Source organism: Nesoenas mayeri (assembly GCF_963082525.1).
Source record: "Nesoenas mayeri genome assembly, chromosome: Z".
NCBI lineage: Eukaryota > Metazoa > Chordata > Aves > Columbiformes > Columbidae > Nesoenas > Nesoenas mayeri.
Window position 1 is genome coordinate 23,247,241 of NC_137542.1, and position 15,363 is coordinate 23,262,603.

General features: G+C 37.0%; 1 protein-coding gene across 1 annotated transcript in view; it reads left to right on the forward strand.

Annotated features, from left to right (window-relative positions):
* Positions 1 to 2,520: 2,520 nt before the first annotated feature.
* The window catches only part of ALDH1A1 (aldehyde dehydrogenase 1 family member A1), a gene marked incomplete at both ends in the record, with an annotated part of 36,838 nt that continues 23,995 nt past the window's right edge, over positions 2,521 to 15,363 (forward strand). The window contains 2 exons of the mRNA XM_080362926.1: positions 2,521 to 2,610; positions 14,094 to 14,198. Coding sequence (XP_080219052.1) covers positions 2,521 to 2,610; positions 14,094 to 14,198 — 195 coding nt within the window. The remainder of the gene's footprint in view (positions 2,611 to 14,093; positions 14,199 to 15,363) is intronic.

Below are 15,363 nucleotides of genomic sequence, written 5' to 3' on the forward strand. Positions count from 1 at the left end.
GAATTCTAGGCTTAAAAGAATTCTAGGCTTAAAGTGAATAGGAAAGTTATTGGATGGGAGACAATTGGGATGGTCATGAACAGCTAGTCTAAGCAAGAGTTAGACCTTCCTAGAAAAAGGGAGGTGAGTCAGGCATTCATAGATATGAGAACACAGAGAAGTTAAATGAATTATTGGTGATGGTAATGCTTGGAGAAAGTCTCAGTAGATAAAGCCAAATGATAGGATAAGTAAATTGCTCAAGATAGCAAGTAATCTTTTTAAGACACAAGACCTTTTTAACAATTGCACAACTTTTAGAGATAAAAGAAAGGACTCATAGGAAGCGTCACAGTGAAGGTGATTCACGCAATCAAAGAGTGAAACATAGTAACAGAAATTTAAAAAGATGGTGAAGTATGTGATAAATGAATTAATGGTGTGGAAAATAAAACAATGATTACCAGCATGTTTGGAAAAGTTAAAATTTTTCACTCAGGGTAGTATCTCTGAATCATCTAAGGAGATTACAGGCTGGATTGTAGACACCGGAAGAGGATAAATCTTGTCATTTTCCAAAGAAGTTTTCATAATTCACCTCTAGCTTAATTATTTTAAAAAAAAAAAAATCAGGAATGCGGTGGTATCAAAACATGAGAATGTATTTAGAACATTCTACTTGAGAAAAAGAGGGGTTTTTTTTGTTTGAAACCTGACAATTCCGCTGTTCTTTGTCTTACAGCTCCAGTTAAATTCTGTTTAAGTCAAATACATCTAAGAAATTAGCAGTTGAATTAACTAGACACAAACTGTGTGTTAATAGATAAATGAGTGGTAGGAAGATTTTTAGAGTACACTTTCATGTTTAAAACAGAAATTACATGGATTTTTTTTTTTTTTTAAGAATAGGGAAACCACAAATAATTGCTACATGAAAGTAGCACTGAGAAACTATATTCAAAATAAAAGTGGAAAAAAAAACTATTTAGACATTGCCTTTTTGCATGAGACTCAAAGAAATTCTCTAAGGCAGGCAAACACTGTAACCCAATCTTAGAATCTGAAAGGACTCTTCACAAAATTTTCAAATATATCCTTCTACGTTGGGATGTCTTGAATCAGCCCACTGAAGCAAAAGAGCTGAAGGATGCATCCAAAAGGAAGTAATTGAGTCAGTAACCATGGATATTATGGTGTTACAGTAATGGGAATGGGCACCTTCCCTTCACATGACAGAGTGAATGACTGAAACTTATTTAAGTCCACACATCTCACTGAGAGATGACTATTGGGAGAAGAGTTCTCTCTCATTCAGAAATTAGTTGGACTTTTCTAAAGGCCAGAAACTACTGCTCTAACCATATGTCTAAACACAAAAATCATCAATGATAATTATAGTTCAGAATGTCTGCTACGTATAACTAATGTGTGATAAGATTTATCTCATTATATGTCATTCATCAGTTAAAAACAACGAAGTCTCTACTGCCAAATAGTTTATATAATGCCTGATATGTGAACGAACTGAGCTCAGTGAGTTTTTCAAGCATCTCTGTATTCTCAATGAAAGCAATAAGATCATTTCTCTTTATTTCTATGGCACAATTCCACTGTGCATCTCTCAGAAGCTTAACATATTAAAAAAAAAAAAAAAAAAAAAGTGTTAATTCAGTCCCAGTTTGTTCTGTGAGACAATTCATCAGAAAAGGTAGTACTTAATGAAGAAAGGATTATTTTTGAAAGCCACAAACTCAGATATCCAAAGGACATTGTAGGAAAAAAAAAAAAAAAAAAAAAAGTCTTTAAAATTGTGGTGTTATTGAGGGAAAAAAAAAAAGAACAAGATTTCGCTTGGCTCTACCCACATAATATTTTTTTCTGGATTGATCAATTTTGTCCTACCTTCGCATATTTTGAAAGACGTGTAGGATCTTTTGTCACTATAATAATCACCTGTCTCTGTGATTTACAAAGTTGGTATTAATTACAGGGATTATAATGTAGTCCAAACGTATTAAAGCATAACCTAAGGTGGCTTCTTTCCAATGAACACTTTCCAGCTCTGGGAATTATTCTCACCAGCCTTCCAGTGAGAAGGGCTTAGTTTTTTTCCAGGGCTAACAAGTCTGTCTTTACCTTCAGAGATGCCTTTAAGTATAAGAAGAACTTCTCTTAAAATCTGAGGTACCTGCCTTCTGGGAGAAAGCAATTTTGCAGGTAAAATGAAGGCACTTTAAACTCTGTTCACCAGTAAAAAGTTTGAAGGATCTGGCTTAGCAGATTGTTTCAGCAACGCTTGCTTAATTGAGGTCTCAGCTCAATGAAAAGGCTGTTGCTTTTGGCCTTAAAAATAAGCACCATCCTTTTTGCCATGATTTCTTTCATCCAATCATATTCCTGTATGCAAATTTACCATAGCTGGTACAGATAAAAAAGCACAAATAAAGCTAAGAGCTCAGTCCGGACAAAAATCACTGTGCTTCCCTCATACCTTATTTCACCTGTGTTTCAGAAACATCTTCAAACTCTTCAACTGAAAATATGGAGAAGCAAGGTTCAGACAGAAGTCCTGCTCCAGGTTTGCCAGCACTGCCAGAACCTCTCAAAGATCTGAAAATTAAGTACACCAAGGTTAGTAGCATTTGTGTTTCTTAATTTTTTGTATACATTCAGCCCAGAGAGAAGGATGTACTTATTTTAATTTCACATGAACTGTAAATCAGTGCTTAAAATGTTTATTCTGACCTGTATCTGATATGATACATATTTGCAACTAGTGTTCAGTGATCCTTTTAACCTAAGTATTTCAGGAAGTGCACAAGTGTGAAAGAATAATTTCATATTTCTCTTGAGGTGGGTGTTGTTTTTCTCCTGAAACAAACTTTCTGAAGTTATAAGATTCCCAGAAAGTACAAATGGAGCAAAGGAGAAAAGTTTCTATTACTATATTAGTTTTCAGAACAGCAAGAACAAATCAAAATGTTAGTATGTTGCATCACATTGCAATCAGATTTAAATCATTTTACCAAACCGGGTCCTGTGGAAAGGGCCGTGTGAAAATGAAACTAAAACAAAATTTGTTCCACTCAAATATTTTCTTTGAGATAATGGATCTGGTTTTTAGCTTAGACAAGTAACTATCAATAAAACAGATAAAGTCTACCATCACTAGTTACTCAATATTACCATAAACTTTTTGCCATAGCAAATTCTTTCCATATGCAGTTAGAAATACAGAGATAAAGAAGGTCTGAATCCAGGCATGTGTTCCTAGCTTGAAGAGATGCTTTGCCTGTTTTATATCATAGGACAGTGATATCTGCAAGAATTCTGAACAAACTGTTGGCAGAAAATACTGAAACTCTGCTCTCTGAAGCATTCAGGTAGAAATATTAGTTAGAAAGGACCTCTTTTCTTTGGATACTCCTTGGTCACTGTTCAGTTTTTTTCTCAGTACCACTGCAATTTAAATAAATTATATTTTCCAGAACCACTGCTTATTTTATTTTCCAAATATAAAGTGTTCAGTCGTTATCCAGATTGGTCCTTTTGAATTCCAATTTATTTTATTTTTCTCATGGAAAAAGAATATAACCAAACTTCAACACATATATTTCCTGAATAAATCTTACAGGACCTTACTTTGTAAATATTTAACAGGCTATGAAAGCTATGTAGTTCTGCCATGTAATAGCTCTCTACTGCTCTTCCTGTCTCTCTATCTCTCTCTCTCTCAAAAAAAAAAAAAAAAATTCAGGGAAGATACTTTAGTACCTAAGTCACAGTGGTATTCCAGAAAATACAGTGTTATTCATATGATTTTTATTTCACCTAAGGAAAAAAAAACCAATACGAACAAAAAGCCAGCTCAGAAATCAGATGTAACTGAATATGCAAGATATAAAATCCTAGAAACATTTCTATCCTTCAAAAGTATTTAACTACCAAGCACCTATTCCATTAATGCAAGAAGCAACTACAAGACAGTCAGCATGGCTGAAATGCGTATAGTGTGCAACTAAGGAGAGTGTCACATAGCAAGCCCAAGTTTCTTTTGTCTTGACAATAGAGGGCATTTCCTTAAAAACTGCATACATTGTGTAACTGTGCAGAAATACAATGCACTTGTTTACAAAAAATGTATACCTACAAGTGAAAAAGTCCAAAATACCCTTAAGGACGCTTGATTTTTGCAGTGCTTTCCTCCTCTCTTCAGATGTCACATGGGATTGTCTGAAAGCCAGAACAGTGTACTGAGGTGCAGGGAGATGGGGTAATAGAAATGTCATCCCATACCCAACAATTTAATAAAGCCTTTCCACTCTTGTCTTCTTGCCCATTTTGTTCCTCTCCTGTTCCACACAAGTTAGAACGTGGGGTGTGGGATTATTTTGACTAGTTACTTTGAAGGGATCAAGTTGAGAGAAGCATTAATTACTGCTCAGGTATTAACCTTTCTGTCTGAAGCATTTTGGACAACAGAGATCTCTCAGCTCTGGAAACTCAGTTTTCTCCTTTTCTACCATGGCATCAGCCATCACACAAGGATCCGAAGAAAGATCTGCAGGATATGTTCCAAGGACTTTCCTATTTAGTTAACACTCACTGTATTTCATTTTCTATGAGAGGGATCATTTGGGGCAGTTTATAAAGGTAATTTAACTAGGTATTTCCATATGTCTACAAATCTAGAGGTTAGTACAGCTCATTTTCAGATTATGCCTTTCATATATAGTATAAAACTAACTACTCTTCAGGGAATTTCAATAGTTATATTAAATGGTCTTTAAACTTTGGCTTGGGTGTTAAACCACAAAGTGATCTTGAATTGGTTTAATATCTGAATGTCCTTTAAAGATATTCCAATGAACTGAATGAGTGCTGGTAGATAGCTAAAAATGTACTAGTAAGCATTTTCCTTAATCTGCACTGAGGAATTAAACAGTGATTGTTTGTTAAATTATTTCTGTCATGATGCTTTCACATACACTAAGCCCTTTGGTGCTCCTTTAATCTGAGAAACTCAGATTAGTTAATTATTAAGTTGTCAAATTACATGAGGGGGAGAAAACAGCAGCAGATTCTCTCACTAACCTGCCTGTGGAAAAACAGAAAGTGTGGAAGGGTAAGCCACTCTGGGAGAAGAAAAACTGTAGCTGAGTATCACACATGTTGCAACCACTAGCTTCACAAACAAATATGAAGGCTAAAAGCACAAAAATTTGATTAGAACATCAGAGGAGAGGTAACCAACTATAAAGGTACTATAGAGCCACACTCTTTCTCAGATCAGCTCACTTTGTAGGAACAAAGCCACTAACTGACAAATCAAAAAGTTTAAATAGATAATTAATAGGAAGAGTATGTTCACTGCTTATTAGTTCATTGCAGCCATAAAATGTAATTCCTGCATCAAAAATAATGTACAATTCCGAAGGGAAGAAAAGTTACATGAATCATTAGCCAAATATCAAAATATTGTAAAAAAACACCTGGGTGGGGTGGGGAGGGTAGGGTAAGATTTCACAGCAGATATTCTATACGGATGTATTTGTTTGAAGCTTACAATTTCAGCCTTTAGTAAATCCTTAAATAATTTCATATTTTAACTGCATTGCTGATAGAATACAGTGAGACTCTATGACATATTTTGGGACTAGTAAATCAGAACTTAAAGCACTTGAACTGAGCCTCCTCTTGGGCCACAGTCCCCTTTCAGGTTTAGATATAACTGTAAGATTTATTGCCATCATCAAACTCAAGAATATCTGAGTGACTCTCTCTGTAAGAGTGGGTATGAATATGGGCCAACAATTTTTCAGCACTGTGCATCACTTCAACTAAGTGATGCTGAATTGTCTCCAGCATATGGGAGCCCAGCCACAGCCCTGGTGCCTCTTCACTGTTCCTGACTGCTAAAAGAACTCTAACGATATCATTCCCTGGTTTACTGTCTGCAGTAGAAAGCTTGTGAGCAGGCAGCTGAGCAGCTGTTGAAATTTGGTGGACACTTTTAGCTCTGTGAAACAGATAACTAGGCTCATGTGAAAAGCATTGTCAGGAAAAGCTGTATCATAGCAAGAGCTGTTGGCTATCTGGGGACAGATTTATGATGGGAAGACCTTATGCTTTTTCTTGTACCGTAAGTTTGGAAGAGTTTCTGGTATCTAAAGAGAAGATAGCTTAGACATTTATTTGATAGTTATAAATCTACCCTTAATAGCTAAGTTTAGGATAGTCCACATTTTAGATAGTTCTGTTACTTTTCTTGACTACAGCCCTGTAGTTTGGATTATAGTTTATGATAATAATAGCGAATTACATAAAAATTATTCCCTGATGAAAAATAAGTTTATAGACAGATGCTGAATATGGGATCATGTATAGTATCTTTGCAACATCAGAAATGAAATCTTTTCTCTTCTAAGCTGTACTTTTATGCTACTTCAACGGGAGTACTGAAGCCTGAAAACCTGTGTGGACATTGCAGAATATTGAACCCATAAAAAGGGAGTCCTTGTTCTAGGGAAGATGCAGGAAGAAGTTATGTTTCATAAGGTGATGACACTTAATGTAAGGGCCCTAAAATCTATTTCAGGAGAGCTATGGTATGGCCCATCTGAGACAAAGCTGTCCAAGTCAAATACTTGGACACTCCACTTGGTGTTCAGCATCTTGTGTGGCAGGAACAGAATAGCAAGTAGAATTGCAACTCCGGACTTTAGCAGGGCTAACTTTGGCCTTTTCAAGCAATTGCTGGGGGAAATCCCATGGGCAAGACTGCTTGAAGGAAAAGGGGCCCAAGATAGCTGGATTGCATTCAGAGATTGCTTCTTCCACACCCAGGATCAGAGCATCCTCACACGTAGGAAGTCAAGGAAGGGAGCTAGGAGGCCTGCGTGGTTGAATAGGGATCTATTGGGTATGCTCAAGCAGAAGAGGCGAGTTTACAGGTCATGGAAGCAGGGGCTGGCCACTTGGGAGGAATATAAGGCTGCTGTTAGAGGATGTAGGAAGGCAGCTAGGATAGCCAAGGCCTCCTCAGAATTACAGCTGGTGAGAGGGGTCAAGAACAGCAAAAAGAACTTTTTCAAATACATAGCGGATAGAACTAATACCAGAGGCAATGTAGGCCCACTGATGAATGGGGTGGGTGTCCTGGTGGCAGAAGATACAGAGAAGGCAGAGTTACTGAATGCCTTCTTTGTCCCTGTCTACTCTGCTGGAGGCTGTCCTGGGGAGCCCTGTACCCCTGAGATCCCAGATGAAGCCAGGTCAGTGGAGGAGTTTGCTTTAGTCGACGAGGACTGGGTTAGGGAGCAATTAAGTAGTCTGGACATCCATAAATCCATGGGTCCAGATGGGATGCATCCGCGGGTGCTGATGGAGATGGCTGAAGTCATTGCTAGACCGCTCTCCAACATCTTTGCCAAGTCTTGGAAGACGGGAGAGGTGCCCAAGGATTGGAGGAAAGCAAGAGCCACTCCAGTCTTCAAAAAGGGCAAGAAGGAGGATCCGGGTAATTATAGACTGGTCAGCCTCACCTCTGTCCCTGGGAAAGTAATGGAACAGCTTATCCTTGGTGCCATCTCAAGGCATATCAAGGATAAGAGGGTTATCAGGGGCAGTCAGCATGGTTTTACCACGGGTAAGTCATGCTTGACCAACCTCATAGCCTTCTATGAGAATGTAACAAGGTGGATGGAAGATGGCAGAGCAGTGGATGTGGTCTACCTTGACTTCAGTAAAGTCTTTGACACAGTCTCCCACAGCATCGTCACAGCTAAGTTGAGGAGGTGTGGTCTAGACAACAGAGTAGTGAGGCGGGTTGCAAACTGGCTTAAGGAGAGAAGCCAGAGAGTGGTAGTCAATGGTGCGGAGTCTAGTTGGAGGCCAGTATTTAGTGGAGTGCCTCACGGATCAGTACTGGGGCCAATATTATTCAATATATTCATTAACGATTTAGACGAGGGAACTGAGTGCACTATCAGCAAGTTTGCTGATGACTCTAAGCTGGGAGGAGTGGCTGACATGCCAGAAGGCTGTGCTGCCATCCAGCGAGACCTGGACAGGCTAGAGAGTTGGGCAGGGAATAACCTAATGAGATTTGACAAGGGCAAGTGTAGAGTCCTGCATCTGGGCAGGAACAACCCCCAGTTCCAGTATAGGTTGGGAAATTACATATTAGGAGAAAGGGACCTGGGAGTCCTGGGGGACAACAGGATGATTACAAGGGGGGTGGTTAGTAGATGAAGAGAAGTCCTCCTTCCCCTCTACTCTGCCCTGGTGAGACCACATCTGGAATATTGTGTCCAGTTCTGGGCCCCTCAGTTCAAGAAGGACAGGGAACTGCTGGAGAGGGTCCAGCGTAGGGCAACCAAGATGATTAAGGGAGTGGAGCACCTCCCTTATGAAGAAAGGCTGAGGGAGCTGGGTCTCTTTAGTTTGGAGAAGAGGAGACTGAGGGGTGACCTTATTAATGTTTATAAATATATAAAGGGTGAGTGCCATGAGGATGGAGCCAGACTCTTCTCAGTGGCAAACAATGATAGGACAGGGGGTAATGGGATCAAGCTGGAACACAAGAGGTTCCACTTAAATTTGAGAAAAAACTTCTTCTCAGTAAGGGTGACAGAGCACTGGAACAGGCTGCCCAGGGAGGTTGTGGAGTCTCCTTCTCTGGAGACGTTCAAAACCCACCTGGACATGTTCCTGTGTGACCTCACCTAGGCGTTCCTGCTCCAGCAGGGGGATTGGACTAGATGATCTTTTGAGGTCCCTTCCAATCTCTAACATACTGTGATACTGTGATACTAATGTGGCACTACATCTAGCATCTACTTTATAGTATAAAATGGGCTTATGATCCTTTCAAAATACTCAAGGACTGAAGAGGAAAAAAAAAACACATTAGGATGACAAAGAAAGGCAAAGAGCATGTCTTGTCTCCCTCTTCTCTGCTCAGGTCATTTGAGTGACAAAATCAACTTTCTAAACAAAGACAGAAATACTGTAGTCTTGCACGTAACTTAACTCAAAATGGTCAATGGGATCAGATTATCTGAAGTCAGTCATTTCAGAGAATCAAGATTTTACTGCACTCTGACACTGGGAAATAAAACAAGTCAAAAGGGTTTTTCCTTCAATAGCCTGTTATCTGGGCTCTATTTTAAAAATCATATTTTAAAAGTGTACAGTCTCATCTAAATTAAATATGTATTTCCTGATCTAGAGCAAAGAGGTCTGAAAGTCATTAATTTTTTTGTATTGTGGAAATAAAAACCATTTTATTTCTAAAAATACCAGTGAAATAACATTTACAAAATACCTGAAACAACACTTGTAAATCCTTGCAAAAGTAAATTTGCAGCCCTAAACCTCATGAGCCACACTCAGCCATCACAAGTAACCTCCTGCATAGCATGTGCCACAGAAGGGTAGGTCTTTTCCATTTATGTCTAACAAAGCAGCTCAAAAAAAATCTAAGTTACCAGTGGAGTTCTGCCTGACAGACAAAACTCTGTAATCTATTCCAAGATGATCCCAACATTCTTTTTTTCAGCAGGACAGTGGAGTTGTCAGAGGCTGCTGTTGGCTGGTACTTCAATGTTACCTGGATTTTGAGATTCACATCCTATTTGTTTGCAACATATACTCCACAGTATTAAATGAGCATGGCTGCTTGCACATTTATGAGTGCAGCTGCCTGCAATGTGTGTAACACTGCTTACTTGGAGAGCAGTGACTTTCTTTTTCCTGTCTTACATATCTGCATATGAAAGACTGCTGTCTAGCTTACAGAAGACATCAGGATAGTTTAATTTATACAGCCCTGATACAACATTGTGTGTACACTTAATATAATTATGTTTTAAATGAAAATGGTTTAGAAACATCAATAAGAAAAATATTCTAAACTAATATTCTGGGTGATATTTGTTGGTGCAATAAATATAGTATTTAAACAAATACTTTAAAAACTTCCAAAAATGGTATGTTTTGCTACTCTTCCTTTCACAGACAGATATGAATTTGGTATGCTGTAACATCATAACAATGTTATGTTAATATTTACCTTTTACTTTGTCTCCTTTCTTGGCAACGTAGCTAGCTACTGAAGATAGCTTTTTTTTTTCATAGTAACCATTTAAGTGCTATATTTGCTGTTTCATAGCGGTTAGAATTTTGTATGGGTATTCTTATAATCAACCTCATCACATATTTGAAATGTCAAGGAACTTTAATGTTTATTTCACTGGCAGCTTTTGTTAAATCACAAGTTTGCTGGTCAGTCCTGGTATTAGGAGGCAGCAAGGAAACTCTGTATATGGTACCAACATATAAACAAGCTGAAACATACAACAATATATTAATAGCAAATTGTTACTATATCCAATTAGAGATGGTATTTTTATTGATCTTGGTAGTTACTACCAAACTAGTCACCAATTATTAGCAACCATCCAGTCTGTCAGTGTAAGCAATTTCATACTATGCAAAAAATTTCTTTCCTGAAAGCTGTCATATTTACATAACATACGTGGTTGTGGTGGTAGGGTTTAAATCCCAGCTCTGTGTGACAAAAAAATCATTTATTCTGCAGTTTTGGTGTCTTCACTTTGTCCTGGCCTGAATCAACCGTCATTTCTTTGATTTACCTGCTTCAAAGTGTTTTCCAGTTTTCTATTTAAAAGGCCCTGTTGTTCTGAGCAGCAACAGTGGATCCTTAATCCTAGAGGAGAGCAAACAGGAATCACATCTTTTCAGCTAGCTGGTCTCACAGTTAAGCTTCAGTGACTAAAGATGAGGCTAGATGCTGCAACTTTAAAGATAGGCACAATGTGACCACAAAATACCTGGTACAGTCAGAGCCTGCCACGGTCTTGATGAAGAGCACAATCAATATCTCACATGTGTGCCATAATGCAGCACAATGAGAGAGGGCAAGAAGGGAAGTCATCAGCAACAGGAAGGTGGGCTCAGGCACAGGGAAGGTGGCTTAGGGTGGTGACACCATTCAGCACTGACCCAGAGACTGCAGAGATGGTTATACAGACGATGGCAGGTACTGTTAACATTAGACTGTATACATTATCATGCCAACTTTAAATAGCAACCTACACAACACTTGGTAGCAACATAGCCTCCTGTCTTCAACATCTGTGCCATGTATCAGATCTCTCGAATGAGATTTTCCTTTCTCTTTCAAGGCTAACTTATGGAGTCAGAGACAAAGTTAACTCACTTTGACAATTTCTCCAGCAGTGGCTCAGAGATGGTAGGCTCTAGGGTAGAACAGATCTTGTGCACCTACAGGTAAGGCCCAGTTTCTGTTATGCATTTGTGAACAGAGATAAGTACCTCAGATTTCACCCAGAGGTTGATGTCCTTCATTCTCCTTGCCTTCTAAATTTTCAAAGCTGTGTAATATCATATAACTTCTCAGTAATTCAACTAAAGTAGAGCATATTTTTAGTAGATTTTTTATTCTCTGACACGTAGTAATTGCTGGATCATTTCATTTTGTATCATCTTTAATATGACAGAAGACAAAATTTGGAAATGTTATCATTATTTTAATAATGGTATAAAGTACATCTTTTAAAAGACAACATTTACTTTTTTAAAATAGTGTGTATGGTATCATATTTTCCTTAGACAACTGAAAAATATTGATTTTTCAGGTGCAATTGCAGTGGTTTATTTTCTTGTTAGTCTGTTAGTTTGTCTTAATGGAAACGCCGACTAATTTCTACAGATTTCATCAACAGTCTTTTTAATATTTAGTGACCAAAAAACAGAGAGATATGCAAGACTGCTTATTCCCAAGACCCTCTTTGGACATCATCTTAAGTGAATATCTATCACAACTGAAATTAGGACACCTAAGCTTGAAAGAAAAGGAAAGTGCCATACCAAACAGACAACAAAATTATTACTAAAAGCAAAACAAAAATGGTGGGAATTTCATGTCATCTTCAAATACAGTATTTTTGCATGACACTGATGTAATTTAAACTTTATAAGGATTTCAAACATTTAATTATTCCTTCAGCTGTAACATAACCCTTGTCACTTACTTATTCCTGTACAAAAGGACCTAGGTTTGAATTTCTGGGATTGTTATAACACGAAAGGTTACAGATCATACAAGTTGAGTACGGGAAGCAACAATGCCCACTTTGCTTTGTTTAGGTCTTGTTCTAAGTATGCCAGCAATGTTGCAATCAGCAGTTGATTGTATTTGTTCCAGTCATGCAAAGTAAATTCAGTACACAATGTGCTTTCAGCCAGTATAAAGGTTTAATCTTTGAGTAAGGACACAGTTCTTAACATTCATTAAATGAACTTTGTGTATCTATTTCATTGGTGCTGGGTAACTTGTTATGATTAACTTTGGTGTGGGCCAGCTGCTGTGCAATTATTGTTCTTTCGTGTTGTTTAATAGCTAGCTATGTGTTTAGCACTTTAGGAAGAGCTTGAAATAGAAAGATTATAAATAAAATGACAGGATATTCTAGCGAGATTGAGGAAAGCACAATTTTAGCTTATTTTCTTGGTTTTATTATTAGGCTTTTTCCAGTTCTTGTCAGGTAAAAGTCAGGAGAAAACAGTTAAATGAGAAAAGCATGCTGGTCTGTTTTTCCTGGAATATAGATGTTGCACATGAGGGCAACAGATCAGTGGAAGTGGTTAGATGATGTCTGAGGCAATGGAAAATCAAGAGTGGTGGTGTCTGCTGAGGGAAATCAGTGTAGGGACATAACAGAGATATTCACAGTTGAAATGAAGTATGAAAAACTATCAAAATGGAAACAAGTACTATTTATTTGCTGTAATACCCTTGCAGTTCAAACAATAACAATCAGTCCTTGGCAGTAATAGTTAGAATAACAGGAATATACTTGCATTTTATGGCTAAAGGCTGAATGGGGAGGCAGGGAAGTGTCACCAATGTCATGGTGACAAAAGATTCAGTAGTTGTGACCATTAAATTGGAGGTAATCAGGGTATTAATAGAAATATCTACCTACTTACTACCAATAGCAAGGACAGTCTTGTCTTTCTCTAACCTTACTAACAGGGTGCTTCTGAGGAATACATTAGCCATTTCCTCTAGATTTGTTATTCTGTTATTCCTGTCTTTATTTAGTGGAGTCAATTCTGTGTTTCCTGCAGAATATTAAGAGCCTTATGTTCCTGCATTTAAATTTTGATAACAATCACATTCAATGAAGCACCAATCTAGAAAGCCAAGGGTATTTTGGTGAAAAAAGAAAAAAAGAACCCCTCACTAATCTCTAATTATTTTTCCTCTGTAACATTAATAGAGAGAAGTATAATTGCTTGCTTTTTACTCTGCTTAAGTGGTTCTTCCTTTGTTTCATTTAATTGACTGTGGCGGAGTTTTTTTAGCCTTGACTTTAATTTCGGAAAAATTTGCTGTTGTTTATGTTTATCACGTTGTTGTTGGTTTTGTTTTTGTTTTTGGTTTTTTTGGGGGGGTGGTTTTTGGTGGTTTTTTTTGTTTTTGTTGGGGGGGGTTGGGGCTTTTTTGGGAGGATTTGTTTTTGTTTTGGGGTTTTTTTTCAGGAGAGACTGAAGTGAAACAAACACAAAGCTAAACAAAATAATGTTGCCCCAGATACTACCTGTACTATGTATACTAAACCAAATGACTGGGTTTGCTTTTGTTGGGGCATATAACAGAAAGGCTCTCCATTGTTATCAATCCTGTGGGCACAGGAAACCAAGGTAGCTTTGGGTAGGTCATTTGGGACTGTAACTCCCTTGTAGATCACAGACTTCATTCTGAGAGAGGAAGAACTCCTTTGTTACAGTATCTTATTATGATATGAAACAAAGTGAAAACATAATGTAGAAAGTTTTCTTCTCCAACTGAAGTTAATTTTAAAAGGCTATTCCCGGTTAAGTGCATAACTGATTACTCATCTCTTCAGAATAATGTAGAAACAGCTATTCCATTTTTAATTCAGATACCTATCAATTAGGCAGCTGACAGCTGTGAAAGATAGATTCATTCTTTAAAACGGGTCATGAACAACAGCTATATATATGTTAGTAATATTGTTGCACTCATTCTTACCCTGCAGATATTTATAAACAATGAGTGGCATCATTCAATCAGTGGTAAAAAATTCGAAGTCTTTAACCCTGCAAATGAAGAGAAAATCTGTGAAGTTGAAGAAGGCGACAAGGTAGGGTTTTTTTATGGTCTTAACCCTAGCTTTAAATTAAATTCTGCATCTTAAAAGCAGGAAGCATCCATCTGTGTCAATGTAAGGATTCACCTCAGAGATATACTTACTTCATCCTATATACATTGTTTTGCAAACATGATTCTTGGCTTTTTTACTAAACCTTAATATCATTTGTAAACAAAAGTTGAAAATTGCTATACTCTTAAGATTTTGCCTATATGATGAAAGTTCTGATTAAATTTTTATTTGGTTGGGTTTTTTGTTGTTAAAAATATTTATTCTTTTTGTTATCTTTGATGAGTGGCATCTAGTAATTTGAGTCTGTTATTTGTCTTGGCTCTTCCTTAAACAGTGATGTAATCTGTTAATTATTCATTTATACAAAGTTTTTCATTATAGATGACATGAAGTGGACAGATATTGATATTTTCTCACACAGATGTTGCAAAGATGATCAGCATTTTTAGCTATGGATATGTCTTCTCAGTACTGCCCCCTTCAAAAATTTAGTTTTGTAAAAAATTTATTGGAACATACTCCTAATAAAGATTCTGAAGCTGAAGGTCAAATAGACACTTGTATTCCACCAAAACTGATTTCTCTACATCATGACAAATTGATTAATTTTAGCAGAGGACTAAAAATGTTATTGATACCTGTAAACAAATATTTCCAGTAAGCAGCTCTGTATTTTTGTTATATTATGTATTTTTCTGCCGAAAAGATTTACCTGGAGCTACCGTATAGTTTAAATATAAGTTATCAGGTACAGAGGTTAGTTTTTTCAATAGAATAAAAAATTCTGCTTAAAAAGTTTTAAAACCTGTGACCAAATTTTTTTTTTTGTTATAAACTCAGAGAAATATGCATAAGAAGAGAATGTTCTAGTTCCATTTCACACAATATACAAAAAGTGATGACTCTGACTGAAAATAAAACTGGTTTTATACTTACTTTTGGTTTTTGCAAATATTTATATAATTTTCTACATTTTTTAATTTTTACATCCAAAAGTGAGAAAATTTTCTCACATTTCTCACGAAATGACATCTGATATTTATGTTAGCCAAGAAATATGTATATCTAGAATGACTTGTATAAAAAGTGTATTTTAAACTTAGAAGCAAAATTTCCATTAAACACCTATTTATCTATGAGAACT